Source organism: Muntiacus reevesi, chromosome 2, assembly GCF_963930625.1.
Source record: "Muntiacus reevesi chromosome 2, mMunRee1.1, whole genome shotgun sequence".
Lineage (NCBI taxonomy): Eukaryota > Metazoa > Chordata > Mammalia > Artiodactyla > Cervidae > Muntiacus > Muntiacus reevesi.
The window spans coordinates 186849587-186865863 of NC_089250.1; the positions used below are offsets into that span (position 1 = coordinate 186849587).

A 16277-nucleotide genomic window follows, 5' to 3' on the forward strand; every position below is an offset into this window, starting at 1 on the left:
AAAGCTTAAGGCAGGTGTGAGTGGAGACTCCTCCCTCCAAAGTGTGTCTCATGTCCGCCCACTTGTACCTATTTCTTCCCCCCATGACTTGAACCTCTCCCATCTCACCAGGAGCAGCAGCCTCCACCCAATTGCTCTACCTTCCCCCTAACATCCATGCCCACGCTCCAATTTTCTTTGCAGCAGGCAGAATGAGCTTTCTCAAGCATTTATAAAGTCAACCATTGTTAAAGAAAAGATCACTCATGACACTTGTTAAAACGGTAAGGCAGACTTTGTTCAGGACTATCAGGATAAGTTAGGGACCATCAAAAAGCGAGGATGGTTTTGGCACAGATTGGGCTCAACTCCAAATGCAGCAGGGAAAAGTGGAAAGTTATAGCCAAAGTGGGTTGGAAGCACGATGGATGGAAAATTACTAGGGAGAAAAAAACATCACGGGTCAAGGATGGTTCTAGATAAACTAGCTAGCTAGGATTCTTGCTGAAGGCAGGTCAAGGTGATCAGAAATCACCTCCCCCTACACAGCCACATCTCCCCCACTAGCAACATCCGCACTAGTAACATTTACTGGTTACTACTGACAACTGAGGTATCATTATCACCTGCAGCAACAGGAGGGCCCACCAGTTCCACATGGTCAATTCAGTGAAACTTTTTTTTGCTGCTTCTGGGGATTTTGCCCAGCTGATAAGGTTAGACAAATATTCTGGGGCATTTCCTGTTTCCTTCTAATTCTTCCATCATTTTGAAGAGTCACTATATCTTCGGGATGTTTTGGTGAGCGGGGCAAGTGACCCCAGCCAGCTGTGCTGGGCTAGGATTGCAAGCTCTGGGGCCAGATTGTGGGTGAACTTAGCTCTACCAGCATCTGGATCTGGGAACACTTTCTTCCCCTGCATCTTCTCAGGCTGCTTCATTCTGGTCATTACAGCTCACCGAGGGGACCGTCCATCCACCCTGAACTAAGTGCGTGCCCACCACCAGTCTGTCCCATCACCCATGGTTACCATTCACCCTTCACCCCATGTGAATATTGTCAACTACAAATTGGCAGCGGCCATCTAGCTGTCTCATGTCTGACTCAATGGACTTGAGTTTGAGCAAGCTCCGGGAGTTGGTGATAGGGAAGCCTGGCGTGCTGCAGCCCATGGGGTCACAAAGAGTCGGACACAACTGAGCGACTGAACTGAACTGATCTACCTATCTACCTCTACAACGAGTTAAATAACATGCTGTCACAGCTGCTGACCTTCAACACCCGCTAAAAGGAGTTCAGGGTGGAGAGCAGGAAGGAGGCGCTCTATGCTCTGGGAAAAGCTGGCAGAACAGGTCTTCAGATAGTTAAATATTTTCAGGAGCTGATTTTAGGAGCCCAATTCTTGCATCTCCTTGTATCTAGAGAAGCACTGAAATCCTTTACGGTGACGACTGCTCCTTTTGACTACCAAAAGCCTCACGAGACCAGTAGAAACCTTTTGGAAATGTGTGTTTGATTACATGTATTCCCTCTTCACCAAAATCCCATATATACTGAAGTTACCCCCCTGTCTCTTTGGAGCAGTTTCTCAGAGCTCTCTCCCAGGCTTCAGTCCTCATTGTGCCCCAAATAAAACTTAACTTACAACTCTCACGTTCTGCATTTTTTTTAAGTTGACAATGAGGTATTGATGCACACGCAGACAAGGCACATACCACACACACACCCATATCCCACCCGCCACACACACACACACATCACCTATGCAAACACACACAGATAAAAACATGAAAAACCTCATACTCTCCCACCACACAGCTTTCTGGGTTCTCCCCCAAACTCCAGACCCTCAAAGTTTTCTGGATCAGGAGACAGTCCCCCTGCCTCCTCCTCCAGGCAGACCTCAGGGTTCAGTCTCAGAGTTCTGAGGGCAGAGAATGGGAAGTAGTCGTTAGGAAAGAAGTTACCCCTATCTGGGATGCCCTCTCTTCAGAGAGTGGGCCTCTAGTGGTCCCCAGGGGACAAGAATTCCTCCCTCTCGACCCCCTGCCCAGGAAGCGATGAAACTTGGAGTGGAGGCACCTACAGTGGGCTTCCCATGTGGCGCCAGTGGTAAACAGCCTGCCAGGCAATGCAGGAGACATAAAAGACGTGGGTTTGATCCCTGGGTTGGGAAGATCCCCTGGAAGAGGGACTGACAACCCACTCCAGTATTCTTGCCTGGAGAATCCCATAGACAGAGGAGCCTGGCAAGCGTGGGGTCACAAAGAGTCAGACACGACTGAAGCGACTTGGCAAGCTCACACCTACAGCAGCCCGTCTACCTCCCATGCCTCGCCCCCAGCTCACCATAAACAGAGGAAGAGAAAGCAGACAGGGGCTGGAAGTGCAGCCCAGAGACGTTAGGTGACATCCCAGTATAACCCAGGGCTCCAGGCTCTCCTTGCTGACTGATGACCCCTCTGATGGGCAAGAGGAGACGGACAGGAGGACTGGGCGAAGCACAACCCCTCCCTAGACTAGAGCTTCTCCAGCTGCCCCCCGGCCCTGCCCACACCCCCCAGCCCCTTGGGAACCCAGCCTGGCTTCCATCACTTGCACAATAATTACAGTCACCACTCCTTCCTCCAGATTCCTTCTTCCTTATCTCATCACTTCCCTGCAAGAGCTGGGCCCTTCTGGGAAGACAATGAGCAGGAAGGAAAAAAACGTCCCATCTCCCTTTCCCCTTGAGCAACCCCGGCTGTCAGAGTTTTTCTTTCTGCAGGGCGTAGAGAGGGTGAGGGTGGTGTCGAGGGTCACCATAAGGAGAGGACCAGGGCCCCCCAGGAGTCCCAGCTGCCAGAACTCCAGGCTCACTCCATTCCCAGGACGGCCTGTCCACCGCTCCGCCCCCGCCTTGGCTTTGGGGACTCTGCTTATTTCACATATTATTGTCCTGATTGTTGTTGTGCAGCCGCTCAGTCGTGTCTGACTCTTTGTGACCCCATGAACTGCAGCACACCAGGCTTCCCTGTCCTTCACCATCTCCCTGAGTTTGCTCAAGCTCATGTCCATTGAGTCGGTGATGCCATCCAACCATCATAGCCTCTGTTGTCTCCTTCTCCTTCTGCCTTCAATCTTTCCCAGCATCAGGGTCTTTTCCAATGAATCAACTCTTCACATCAGGTGGCCAAAGTAATGGAATAGAAGGTAGGCATGGATCTTTATCCATGCTGACCCTTGCTGGGTCAACCAGCAAGGTAAAACTGTCTCCTTGAATCTTCTTAAGACCCTTGTGTGCATGCTAAGTCACTTTAGTCGTGTCCAACTCTATGCAATCCCACGGACTGTAGCCGGCAAGGCTCCTCTGTCCATGGGATTCTCTAGCAAGAATACTGGAGTGGGTTACTATGCCCTCCTCTAGAGGATCTTTCTGACCCAGGGATCGAACCCACATCTCCTATGTCTCCTGAATTGGCAGGCAGGCTCTTTACCACCTGTGCCATATGGGAAGCCCTCCTAAGACTCTTAGCAATAAGTAATTATTATTATTACTTTTGATGCTTTTGAACTGTGGTGTTGGAGAAGACTCTTGAGAGTGCCTTGAACTGCAAGGAGCTCAAACCCATCAATCCTAAAGGCAATCAGTCCTGAATATTCATTGGAAGGACTGATGCTGAAGCTGAAACTCCAGTCCTTCGGCCACCTGATGGGAAGAATCGACTCCTTGGAAAAGACCCTGATGCTGGGAAAGTTTGAAGGCAGGAGGAGAAGGGGATGACAGAGGAGGAGCTGGTTGGATAGCATCACTGACTCGATGGACATGAGTTTGAGCAAGCTCTAGGAATTGGTAATGGACAGGGAAGTCTGGCGTGCTGCAGTCCATGGGGTTGCAAAGAGTCGGACACAACTGAGCGACTGAACGGAACTGAACTGACACCCGTTTCACAGAGGAGGAATCTGAGGCTCAGAGAGGTGAAGACTCCTGCCCTGGGTCACACAGCTGGGAAAGGCAGAGCCCATGCTTTAACCGTCTTCTTCCTCCTCCCTGCCAGATCTTATGTAGGGGATGCAACGGTGAAAAACAAACAAAAAACAACAAAAGGTCTCCTCCAGGAGCCCTGAGCTTGCCCTCATGGAGCTGAAGTTTTAGGGTCAACAATGACCAAGCCAACTAAACAGGAATGGGACAAGCCCAGGAGGAAGTACATGCTGTCAAAACTGAACCAGTTAGGCTGATGCAGAGTGGCTGGCTGATCACAGAGAACTCATCCTCCGGAAAAAGGCCTAGGTGGCGCCCAGCCAGGCCTCAGGCCAGCCTCACGCGGCCTGGGTGTGGAGGAACTGGGGTCTAAGGGGCCGTGTGGCCTGGGGCAGGCCTCAAGCCCTCCTGCAGCTTGTCCTGAGGGGGGACGAGGTGGGACGGGAGTCTTCAGCCCCAGGGCAATATGAAGGCACCCGGCCAGCCCTAAAGGGACGGTGGCAGGGGCGGCTTGGCATCCTCAGCCTCCCTGCGCGGGACGGGGTACCTCTCCGCCCCTGGAGCCCCGAAAGAGGAAGCGAGGCTGGCTCGCGCAGCCTGGTGCTGCCCCCTGGTGGCGATGGCTGGGATGACCGGAGACCGAGAGCAAGGCGCATCTTCATTTCCCACTCAAGAGTGTCTGAGCTCAGATGCACCAGCGTCCCAATCCTGCGTTATGGGGACCATCGTCCCCAAAATCCCCAGAGAAGGAGGCAGTCCCCAACTCCATCCCAAGACGTATAACTTCAAGCCTATGCAAAGCCCCCTGCGCTCTGGGTCGTAAAATCGGAAGGATTTTAAGCCAAATGGGGTGGGCAGATCACTCATTCATTCACTCACACAGTCAGTCTGTATTTGTGCAGCTCCTCCTCTATATGCGAGCTGAGGCATGCAGAGGGCAGAAAGCAGGCATCAAACCGCAGACCATAATGCGCACAGAGATATAACGTGCTCCGAAGGCGGGGGGTGGGGGGGGGCGGCGGGGGGGGGTCAGGGGACGTAGTGAGAAGAGGGAATGGGCAAACGCATCAGCACGTGGCGGCAGAAAGGACTGAGCAGGAACGCCTCGCTGGCTGTTTCAAGACTCTCGGGTGTGAAAACCATGGAATCGGTAAAAGAGCTGCAGAGAGAGGGGTTCAGAGGGCCCCCCGCGGGGGAGGTGGAACTGGTAGACGCTCTCCAGACCGCAGGAAGACAAAATCTCTGTGGGAATCAGGAAAGGGCTTCCTTAAGGCGCTTTTTCTCCATCGGCTGAATAAAGTTTGTAACAATTAACACATCTAATGTGATGTAAGTGGCTCTGATACACCAGGCACAGCTACCTTCATGCCCATATTCTCTGCCTTCGCAGGCGGCACCTACACCTTTACTGCGTCTCACAGCTTGACCTGTTTCAGAACTTCAAATATATAGGCTCACAGGAGACATACTCTTCTGAGTCGGGATTCTTGTGCTCAAAATCATATTTTGAGACACATTCATCTTGCTGAGTATACCAATAGTTCATTGTTTCCACTGCTGTGCAGAATTCCTTGGAATAAATATACATGACATGATGATCCACCCACCTGTTGACAAATATTTGGTTGTTTCTAGATTTTTGGCTATTAGGAATCAAGTTACTATGAATTTTCTCATATAGGCCTTTTTATTTTTTTTGAACATGTGTTTTTATCTCTCCTGGGTAAAAACCTGGGAGTGGAAGGATTTCCCTGGAGGCGGTCCAGTAGTTCGGACTCTGCACTTTCACTGCTGACGAGACAGGGTTCAATTCCTGGTCAGGGAACTAAGATCACACAAGCCTTGCAGCATGACCAAAAAATAAAAACATAAATAAATAAAGACCTCAGAGAGGAATTCCTGGTCCCAGGGGTGAGGAGGTTTGCCTTCAGGAGAAACTGCTGTTTTTTTTCAAAATGTTGAAGCATTTTACACTCACACCAGCAACGTAGGAGGGTTCTAGTTATCTTGAATGCTTGTCAACACTCGGGATTGTCTGTTTTTAAATAACCAGTGGAGGGACTTCCCTGGTGGTCCAGTGGTTAAGACTCCGTGTTTCCACTGCAAGGGGAGCAGGTTCAATCCCTGATAGGGAACTAAGATCCCATATGATGCACGGCCAAAAATCAATCAATCAATCAATAACTAAGTGAAAAGGCTCCATTTCCCTCCAACATATTTATAAGTAAAAAATAAATTTTAACCATTGGTAACTCTGCCTTTTAATTTGCATCTCCTAGATGAGTAGGGATGCTGAGGATCTTTTAATGTGTATGTTGGTCATTTCTGTATCTTCTTTTGTGAAGTCTGGTCGGGTCTTTTGCCCACTTTTAATATTGTGAGCTTTTTTAGTTATTGAGTTGAAGGAGTTCTTTTATACTCTGTATACTTGTCCTTTGGCCTGTAAATATTTTCTCCTGAACTGTAGCTTGCCTTTTTATTGTATCTATAGATGGTATCTTTTAAGAGGCAGGTGCTTTGATGAACTAGTCTTTCAAGTTTTTCTTTTACAGCTTGTGCTTCATGCCTCGTGGTGTGTAAGAAATCTTGATACGTGATCACATTTGTTAGCTTTCAGTTGCTTTCCATTTTTTGGTGTTGCTTTTTTCTTTTTGATATACTTCCTTTTTAATTAGTAAAAATAATGGTATGTTTCCGAAGTCAAACTCATGAACAAGAGAGAGAGAACCGGCTTCCATTTTCAACATTAACCATCTCAGTTCTTAATCTTTTTTTAATTTCTTCTTGGAAATTATTTATCTCCCTCTCCGTTTGCTTACACTGAAAGGAGTGCTATATATAGGGAATTCCCTGGTGGTCTAGTGGTTAGGACTCAACACCTTCACTGCTGTTGTCTTGGTTTAATCCCTGGTTGGCAAACCAAGATCCCACAAGCCACATGGCAATGACCAAAAAGAAAAAAAAGGAGTACTATATATACATAAAAACACATATCTTCTTGTTTGTTTTGGGGCAAGATATCCTGGAGAGGTTGCTCCATAGTAATATATAAAGATTTTCCTCTTTTTTCTCTTTTTCCCTTTCTCTCTTCCCTCTCACCCTTTATTTTGGGTAGCTGAAGAGTCCCTATATGGATGGACATTTACGTTATTTCTAGCTTTTTGTTGCTACCCTGAATAGCCTGGTGCCTACCTCACCTGATATTTTCACTAGTCTATCTTTAGCAGTCCGTTGGGGTCACAGAGAGTCAGACATGACTAAACAACAACAACACATCTTTAGGATGGATTTCTAGAAATAGTATTGATGGTCAGAGGGTCACTCATCTGTAACTCTGTTATGTACGTGCGCTCAGTTGCTCAGTAACACCCAAAATAATTGCCACCCCAGGGACTGTAGCCCGCCAGGCCCCTCTGCCCATGCAGTTCTCCAGGCAAGAAGACTGGAATGAGTAGCCATTCTCTTCTCCAGGGGATCTTCCTGACTCAGAGATCGAACCTGAGTCTCTTATGTCTCTCCTGCTTCGGCAGATGGATTCTTTACCACTGTGCCGCCTGGGCATTCTGTTGGATATCACCAACACCCGCTTCCAGTTCTTGTATGGGAAAACTTGTTCCCGCCCCTTCTCATTCACCATGACTTTTGCTTTCTGCCAATCAGATGGAAGCAGGGCTATCTTAGACTATCTTGGACATTCTGGGGGCGTAATGAGAAGCCGTGGAGTTTACAGGTCAAGCAAACAGACGTCCATTCGTGACCTAACCCCGGCTGTGCGCTGCCTGGCTGTGACCCTAGCTGGAGCTGGGAGCCAGCCCCAGCGTGGTGGTTGCCCTCTACCATCGGGACCATCTCTTCCAGCTGTTTCCTGTCACCAGTCATCTCCCAATAAAATTGCTGGCTTTACTCCCTGCGCCGAATCCGTTAACTGGGTTACAGCATTTGATCCCATAACAATCCTATGAAGTAGCTATCTTACCCCCATTTTACAGATGGGGAAACTGCGGGATGGAGGGTTAGAGATAGTTAGGGTTTTGCCCAAACTCACAGCTAAACAGGCTGGAGAGGTAGCTAGACTCTGAGGTGACATATAGACTGACACGTTTGTGTGCGCATATATACCTGCGTGCTTATCCACACAACTGTGTGCCTGTGTTCATACACACGTGTATGTGTGTACTTGGGTCTCTGTGTGTATATATGTATTTGTGTGTGTGTGTGTGTGTGTGTGTGTGTGTGTGTGTGTGTATTCCCAGGTGATGCTAGTGGTAAAGAACCCGCCTGCCAAGGCAGGAGACTCAAGAGAAGCAGGTTCCATCCCTGGGTTGGGCATTTTCCCTGGAGAAGGAAATGGCAACCCGCTCCAGTATTCTTGCCTGGAGAATTTCATGGAGAGAGGAGCCTGGCAGGCTACAGTCCATGGGGTTGCAAAGAGTCAGACACAACTGAAGTGACTCAGCACATGTATATATACACGTGTGCACTGTGTACATACACCTACCTGCGTTTCTAAGGAAGATGTAAACATCCTCACAGCTACACCTCTGTGCCCATGGGGTGAATGAATGAATTGCTCACGACAGAATAAGTAGCTCTTTCTTCTTTGACCGTGCCATGCACCACCAAACCAGAGATCGAACCTGGCACCCAGCAGTAGAAGCACGACTCTTAACCACTGGACCAGCAGGGAAGCCCCTGGATTCATATTTTTTTTTTTTTAATATTTATTTATTTGGCTGCACTGGGTCTTAGTTGTGGCCCACGGGCTCAGAAGTCCCACGACAAGTGGGATCTTAGTTCCCTGACCAGGGATTGAACCCACGTCCCCTGCATTAGAAGGCAGATTCTAAACCGCTGGACCACTGGGGGAGTCCCCTGGATTCATATTTTTAAGGCTCCCACCCTGCCCTCTGACCCTGGCCAGTTTCCGATGGGCCGGCAGCGTGGGAAGGGGGCATCACCTGATCTCTGAAGATTTCTCAGGCTGGGCCCGTGGAGACCCCGCCCCCTCTCGCAGGGACTGGCGACAAAGCCCCCCAATCCCACCCCGGCCACTGTGAGGACACACATCACAATGGCTGGTCCACCCGAGCCAGGCCCAACAAGAGGCACTGGGGTGACCTGCACTCCCGCCCCCTGCCGCAGCCAGGCTGCAGGATGGGGGCCTCCCGAGGCCAGCACCAGGCCGCTCCGAGCTTGGAACCCAAAGCTGCCCAGACACCACCGCTGGAACAGACCTCCCGGGCCCCAGGAGGGTACTATGCCCAGGGTGAGGGTCTCCTCACTCAGGTGACACGCTGACTGCAGGGGGCCCCAGGCAGGGGCAGGGAGGCTACGGGTCACCTTGCTGAACTGGGTCTGATTGCCGTCCTCATCCCACAAGTCACGCTGCCCCCCACCCCCCCGGGGACCACGAGACCTGATGGGGGCAAGGTGGGGCCCCCATGGCCTGTACCCTCAAACTATCCATAGACTGATGACGCCCGCATATCAGGTATGACGTGCCCCTCCACTCACAGCCCACCCAGGGGCCAGAGGCAACCTGGAATGCCCTGGGGGGGGGAGGGGAGGGAGGAGGGTCCTGGCCACGCTGCCATGGCCTCAGGTAAGTCCCCAAACCTCTTTTCTCATCTGAGAAAGGGTTTTGGGAGGGTTCAAAGAGATGATGAATGTAGGGTTGGGCAGTCAGTAACCGGGTTTGAGCTCAGAAGGACTTTCCAGCTGATGGTCAGGTGGCTTAATTCCTGACCTTTAGTTTCTGCATCTGTAAAATGGGTACAAATTCCAGCCCAGGCAGGGCTGCAGGGACCAGATGGGCAGGAAACCACCACTGCTCCCACAGAGCCTACACTGAGTGGTGAGAAGTGGGGAGGGGCTTCCTGGTCTCCGATTGCCCCCACTCTGGGAGGAGGCATGGGTGGGGGACGGCCCAGGTGCCCCCCTCCAGCCTTGAGACTCCTTTCCCAAGAGGATCAATTACCCATGCAAAGCCCTGGAGAGGTTTCCAGTAAAAACACACAGGGTCCCCACCCATCGCCCACACTGGTTAAGATTTGGGGGCTCCCCACCTCCCCTCCAGATCGCCCTCTGGATATCCGGGATCCCAGAATTTCCTCACCCAAAGAGCCTCACGCCTGCATCCAGGGCCTGTGCGACGAGGATTCCCAGGGCCCTGGGGGCAGACTGAGGGCTGACTCCTGGGAGGCGAGGGGCTGAGCCCCTGGTGGTCAGGTGGGAGACAAGGCTGAAGAAGGAGGCCAGCCTGGAGCCCAGACAGTTCTTCTTGGAAGCAGCAGATGGGATGCTGCATCTTCTGGAGCTGTCCTGACCAGAGACAAGGGACATGGCACTTAGGATCCCATGCTCAGGAAGCAGGCCGACTTCAGTTCCATCCTTGACTCTGACGTTTGTGCTGGGTGACCTCAGGCAAGCTGCTTAACCTCTCTGAGCCTAGCTTCCACATCTGCAAAATTGAAATAATGCCACAATCTACCGTATTGGTGTTTCAGTGAGAGTAAACAAAGACAGACATGTGAAGTGTTCAGCACAGAGTCTGGCATATAATAAAGGCTGATTATGAAAGTGTTAGTCACTCAGACGTGTCTGACTCTTTGCACCCCCTATGGACTGTAGCCCGCCAAGCTCCTCTGTCCATGGGATTCTCCAGGCAAGAATACTGGAGTGGGTTGCCATTTCCTTCTCCAGGGATTACAAAAAGAAGGAAAGAAAGAGAAGGATAGATTATGGGGTCTGCATAATTTCTGCAGCCTCAAGTCCCTGACATTGCCTCCAAGAAGAGCTTTGCATCCTAGGACACCCAGAGCACAGTGGGGTCAGAAATGCCTGGGTTCAAATCCAAGCTCTTCCATCTGCTGGCTGAAATACCTCTGGCAACTTGATCCATCCCGCCAAGCCTCAGCTTTCTCTCCTGTAAAATGGGTCCCTGCCTCAGACCAGCCAAGTTTTCAGCTCAGCACCTGGCACTCAGCCAGCCTTCCAAGGGTCTAAGGGTGTTTTTCCTTCTTTTCTCCTCCAAGGGCCTCCTCCTTATTCTCCTTCGCCTCCAGAACTTGGAGGGCCTCTGCCTCCTCCCCCGATGTCTGTTTACCAAGGTGAGTGCTCCCGCTGTCCCCCCATCGCCCCCTCCACGCCTCCTTCTGCAGGCTTTCCCCATCTCACACTCCGCACTGCCCTGACCACTCGCCAAATCTGTCCGAACAGCACCTGCTCTGGGAAGCCCGGCGTCCTGCTCCCAGAGCGGTGTGATCACCCCTCCCCCCAGCTGTGACCCCCACGCTGCCCACAGCCTGGAGCCCTTCTCTCTAACATGCAGTCATGGGTGGAGGGGGCTGGGACACAGTAGGTGCTCAGGAAAGGTCTATGAAAAGAAGCCCTGTTCTCGACTCTGTGAATCCATTGCTCTTGAAACCAAAGAGGAGAGGAATTCAGACCCCACTCACCCACCCACTCAAGCTTGTAGGGTCTGGTCTTTGGGGAGGTTTATTTATTTATTTTTTTGGCTGCATTGCATGGTGACTTGTGGGATCTTAGTTCCCTGACCAAGGATTGAACCTGTGCCCCTGGCAATGGGGGCGTGGAGTCCCCACTACTGGACCACCAGGGAAATCTGGGGGTGGGGGAGGGATTTTTAAGTAAAGAAAAACCTTGAGAGCTGCTGGGCTGGGCCATCAAGTCCAGTGGGGGAAGAGAGAGCTTTAAACCGGGGTCACCCCCGTCTAGCCAAACGTAGTTCTTTCCCTTGGTTTCCTGCCAAACTAGGGGTGGGGGTGGCACCCCCACATTAGAGCTCAGCTCTCCAAACCCCAGCACCCCCTCCCCTCAGCCCCTCGGGAACCTAAAGTCTGTAAGGGTCACAGGCGCCTCCTCACAACTCAACAGTCCACCCAGACTAGACGTGAAGCCTTCCGTCTACAGCGTGAAAACTCCCTGGAATCCTATTTGCTTAACAAAATATTCAGCCACTACCAAAGACTTCACCTGTACACACCCAAGATTGTAGAAATGGTTGTTGTGTTTAAAAAAGCTAAAAACAGATCAACTTTTTTTTCTGGAACCCCCACCACAAAAAAATGCTGTGCCTGGGTAAGAAGAGGCAAAAATACCAAAAGGAAGAGTTTGGGGGGGTTGTTGTTTGGGGGAAGCTTTGTTTGGGGGAAGCTACTGCTTCCCCAAGGGTGTCACTTAGAGTTGTTGCTTTTTTAAAATAAACTGGATATAGTTGCTTTTTGAGGCAGCTTCCCAGGTAGTCCTCACGGTAAAGAACCTGCCTGCCAAGTAACAGACACAGGTTCGACCCCTGGGTCGGGAAGATCCCCTGGAGGAGGGCATGGCGACCCACTCCAGTATTCTTGCCAAGTCTTGCATGGACAGAGGAGCCTGGTGGGCTACAGTCCGTGGGGTCCCAAAGAGTCGGACGCGACTGAGTGACTGAGTATGCAGGCATGCTTTATCGTGATCATTGTTTTCTGCCCGCACGCAGAGTTGCTTTACAATGATTTAGTTTCAGGAGTACAACGAAGTGAATCAGTTAGTTATACGTACAGCCTTTTTTTTAGATTCTCTTCCCGTATAAACCATCACAGAGTATTTGAATCGAGTGCCTGTGCTGTACCGTAGGTCCCTATTAATTATCTATTTTATACAGAGTAGAGTGTATATGTCAAGCCCCATCTCCCAATTTATCCCTCCCCCCACTTAGAGCTTGCAGAATCAGAAGCACAATTGAACTTAGAACAATGTACAACAAACTAAGAACAATTGCAGCGTCAGAAGCAGATACTGGCTAACTTAAGTGAATGCACCCAAAGGGGAATATATGGGTGAGAACTCACAGGGCTGAAGGGACTCGGTTCAAACACAGAGACGCCCCTAAATTCCCTAGTCCTTGGGGGTGGGAGGCCTGGAAGTCTTTTTTTTTTTAATTTTTTATTTTCAATTATTTTTATTAGTTGGAGGCTAATTACTTCACAACATTGCAGTGGGTTTTGTCATACATTGACATGAATCAGCCACGGAGACACATGTATTCCTCATCCCGATCCCCGCTCCCACCTTCCCCCCCCCCCCCCCCCGCCCCGATTCCCCTGGGCCCTCCCAGCCCACCAGGCCCGAGCACCTGTCTCATGCATCCCACCTGGGCCGGTGATCTGTTTCACCATAGATAATATACATGCTGTTCTCTCGAAATATCCCACCCTCGCCTTCTCCCACAGAGTCCAAAAGTCTGTTCTGTACATCTGTGTCTCTTTTTCTGTTTTGCATATAGGGTTATCATTACCATCTTTCTAAATTCCGTATATATGTGTTAGTATACTGTAATGGTCTTTATCTTTCTGGCTCACCTCACTCTGTATAATGGGCTCCAGTTTCATCCATCTCATTAGAACTGATTCAAATGAATTCTTTTTAATGGCTGAGTAATATTCCATGGTGTATATGTACCACAGCTTCCTTATCCATTCATCTGCTGATGGGCATCTAGGCTGCTTCCATGTCCTGGCTATTATAAACAGTGCTGCGATGAACATTGGGGTGCACGTGTCTCTTTCAGATCTGGTTTCCTCGGTGTGTATGCCCAAGAGTGGGATTGCTGGGTCATATGGCAGTTCTATTTCCAGTTTTTTAAGAAATCTCCACACTGTTCTCCATAGCGGCTGTACTAGTTTGCATTCCCACCAACAGTGTTAGAGGGTTCCCTTTTCTCCACACCCTCTCCAGCATTTATTGCTTGTAGACTTTTGGATAGCAGCCATCCTGACTGGCGTGTAATGGTACCTCACTGTGGTTTTGATTTGCATTTCTCTGATAATGAGTGATGTTGAGCATCTTTTCATGTGTTTGTTAGCCATCTGTATGTCTTTGGAGAAATGTCTGTTTAGTTCTTTGGCCCATGTTTTCATTGGGTCATTTATTTTTCTGGAATTGAGCTTCAGGAGTTCCTTGTATATTTTTGAGATTAATCCTTTGTCTGTTGCTTCATTTGCTATTAAGGCCTGGAAGTCTTAACTGAGCGAAGCCCCCAAGCCCTGGAGGCTGGTGGGTAGGGGGTGGTGCAAGGGGGAAGCTGGGCCCATCGGGATGGCCTGGAGAACCTGCAGGTGGGGGATGGGCCCCCTGTGGTGGACACAGGAGGAGGGGAACGGGGGTGGGGCGTGGGGTCTGACAGGTCCCTCCCCTCCCCCTTCCCCAAGAACTGTTCAGGGTGCCGAGGCTGCTGTCCCCAAATCCGGTACAGTTCACGTGTCCATACTGCATGAACCGGATCATCACCGTGACCACGCCGGTCCCGGGCGTGCTCACCTGGCTCATGTGCACCGGCATCTTCATGGCCGGGTGAGTGGTCCCCCCTCGCCTCCAGCCGGGCCCTGGGCATCCGTGCCGGGAGCCTGCTGGGTTGGGGCGGGGGGCTAGCATGGGGCGCGGAGGGAGGGGTGGTTTCCTAGCCCACCTTGCCGGCCGGGCAACCCCAGGGATGGGGTGGGGGGCTCGCAGGCTTGGCTTGGCCCCCTGTGAGTCCTCGCTGCTTCCGAGGCTGCAGGTGTCTCTTGGGCTGCTGCCTCATCCCCTTCTGCGTGGACAGCTTGATGGACGTGAGGCACACGTGCCCCGTGTGTCTGCAGGAGCTCTTCCTCTACAAACGCCTGTGAAATAAATGCTGATTAGGTGACTGCTGTCTGCCCGCGTCTGTCTGCAGGGGGAGGCCGGGAAAGCGCTGGCACACAGGAGGTGCCCAGGCTGACTGAGCACTGAGGGGCTGACCGATGGCGTGCCTACTGGCCCTCCCTTCTCAGGCTCCACCCTCTTCTTTCCTTCCCGACTCTTGCCCATCAGACTTCTCTGCTGGCTCAGATGGTTAAGAATCTGCCTGCAAATGTGGGACACCTGGGCTCGATCCCTGGGTTGGGAAGATTCCCCTGGAGAAGGGAATGGCGATCCACTCCACGATTCTTGCCTGGAGCATTACATGGACAGAGAAGCCTGGTTAGGGCTCCCCTCCATGGGGTCGCGAAGAGTCGGACACGACTGAGCGACTAACACTTCTTCCATCAGTCAAGCTTCATCATCTTTGTGACAACGTCTCTGCAACTCCAGCCAGAGAATCTGCAGGACCGCACCTGCCCTTCATGCTGGCAGAGAGCCTGTGAGCTCCGGCAGCTAAATCCTGCATCCTTCGGGCACTTTGCCCTCTTCCCTACCTGCCTGGGTACCCTTGGGGGTCAGGGCTTCCCTTGTGGCTCAGCGGTAAACTATCCGTTTACAATGTGGGAGACCTGGGTTCGATAACTGGCTTGGGAAGCTCCGCTAGAGAAGGGGACGGCTACTCACTCCAGTATTCTTGGGCTTCCCTTGTGGCTCAGCTGGTAAAGAATCCACCTGCAATGTGGGAGACCTGGGTTGGATCCCTGGGTTGGGAAGATCCCCTGGAGAAGGGAAAGGCTACCCACTCCAGTATTCCGGCCTGGAGAATTCCATGGACTGTATAGTCCATGGGGACACGACTGAGCGACTTTGACTTCCCGACCTGCCTGGCCCCTCGGCAGCCCGGGCCCTCCCTGCCGCCTCCCCTGTCCAGCAGTGATGCTCTGGCCACGTCTTGCGCATCCTCTCAGCACACCCTGCTGGCCTGCTTCCCCCGCGGGGTCCTGTCTTGAGCCCGTTCCCTACTCAAGCCGCTCCTGAGGTTTCCCGTTCTCACCTCCTGTTCCCCACAGCCCTCGCTGGATGCCCAAAGGCCCCCCAAACTCATCAGATCTCCAAATCACTCCTCTTCCCACCCCCTCAGGTGCCCCTAGTGGCTGTGTCTGGCACGGCCACCTCTCTGCATCACCTCCTCTCATCCCAGAGCCCTCAGCCCCTGCCCTCTGCCCTGCAATTTCTTAACCTCCCCGCTCCCCTACCCCTCTCTTCCTTAAAGGAGGAGAGAGCCCCTGATGGCGTCTCGCAGCTCCCAAGCCTTGACCACTCTTCCCGGTCCTCCCCTGTGGCCGGTGGCTGGCAGAGTAAACGTGATGATCATGGGCAAGAATTAGGAACTTTGGCTCTGACACCGCCCAGTTAGTACTCACCACCCTCAATACCAGGCTTCTTTTTTGCATTTTCATTTGTTTGTTTATGTTTGGCTGGGTCCGGTCTTGGTTGCTGTGTGCCGGCTCTCTCTAGTCGGGCGGAGCGGGGGCTGCTCCTCCTCGCGGTTCACGGCTTTCTCCCTGTGGTGGCCTCCCTTGCGGTGGAGCTTCAGTAGTCGTGGCCCCGGGCCTGGTGGCTCTGCAGCAGGTGGGATCTTTCTGCACCAGAGATTGAACCCGTGACCCCTGC

General features: G+C 51.7%; 1 protein-coding gene across 1 annotated transcript; it reads left to right on the forward strand.

Moving 5' to 3' along the window:
- Positions 1 to 4998: 4998 nt before the first annotated feature.
- Positions 4999 to 14608, forward strand: LITAFD (LITAF domain containing). Its single transcript, XM_065919281.1, has 5 exons — positions 4999 to 5094; positions 8959 to 8997; positions 9087 to 9210; positions 14153 to 14294; positions 14500 to 14608. Exons 1-5 carry the CDS (start codon positions 4999 to 5001, stop codon positions 14606 to 14608), a joined length of 510 nt encoding a protein of 169 aa, XP_065775353.1.
- The last annotated feature ends 1669 nt before the right edge of the window (positions 14609 to 16277 follow it).

Bases quoted from the DNA above. Each gene is read 5' to 3' on its own strand.
- LITAFD (XM_065919281.1), top strand. From the start codon at position 4,999: ATGGGCAAACGCATCAGCACGTGGCGGCAGAAAGGACTGAGCAGGAAC. The intron at 8,998-9,086 runs GTGAGGACACAC...CCCCTGCCGCAG, and splicing joins CCAATCCCACCCCGGCCACT to CCAGGCTGCAGGATGGGGGC. The intron at 14,295-14,499 runs GTGAGTGGTCCC...CCGAGGCTGCAG, and splicing joins ACCGGCATCTTCATGGCCGG to GTGTCTCTTGGGCTGCTGCC.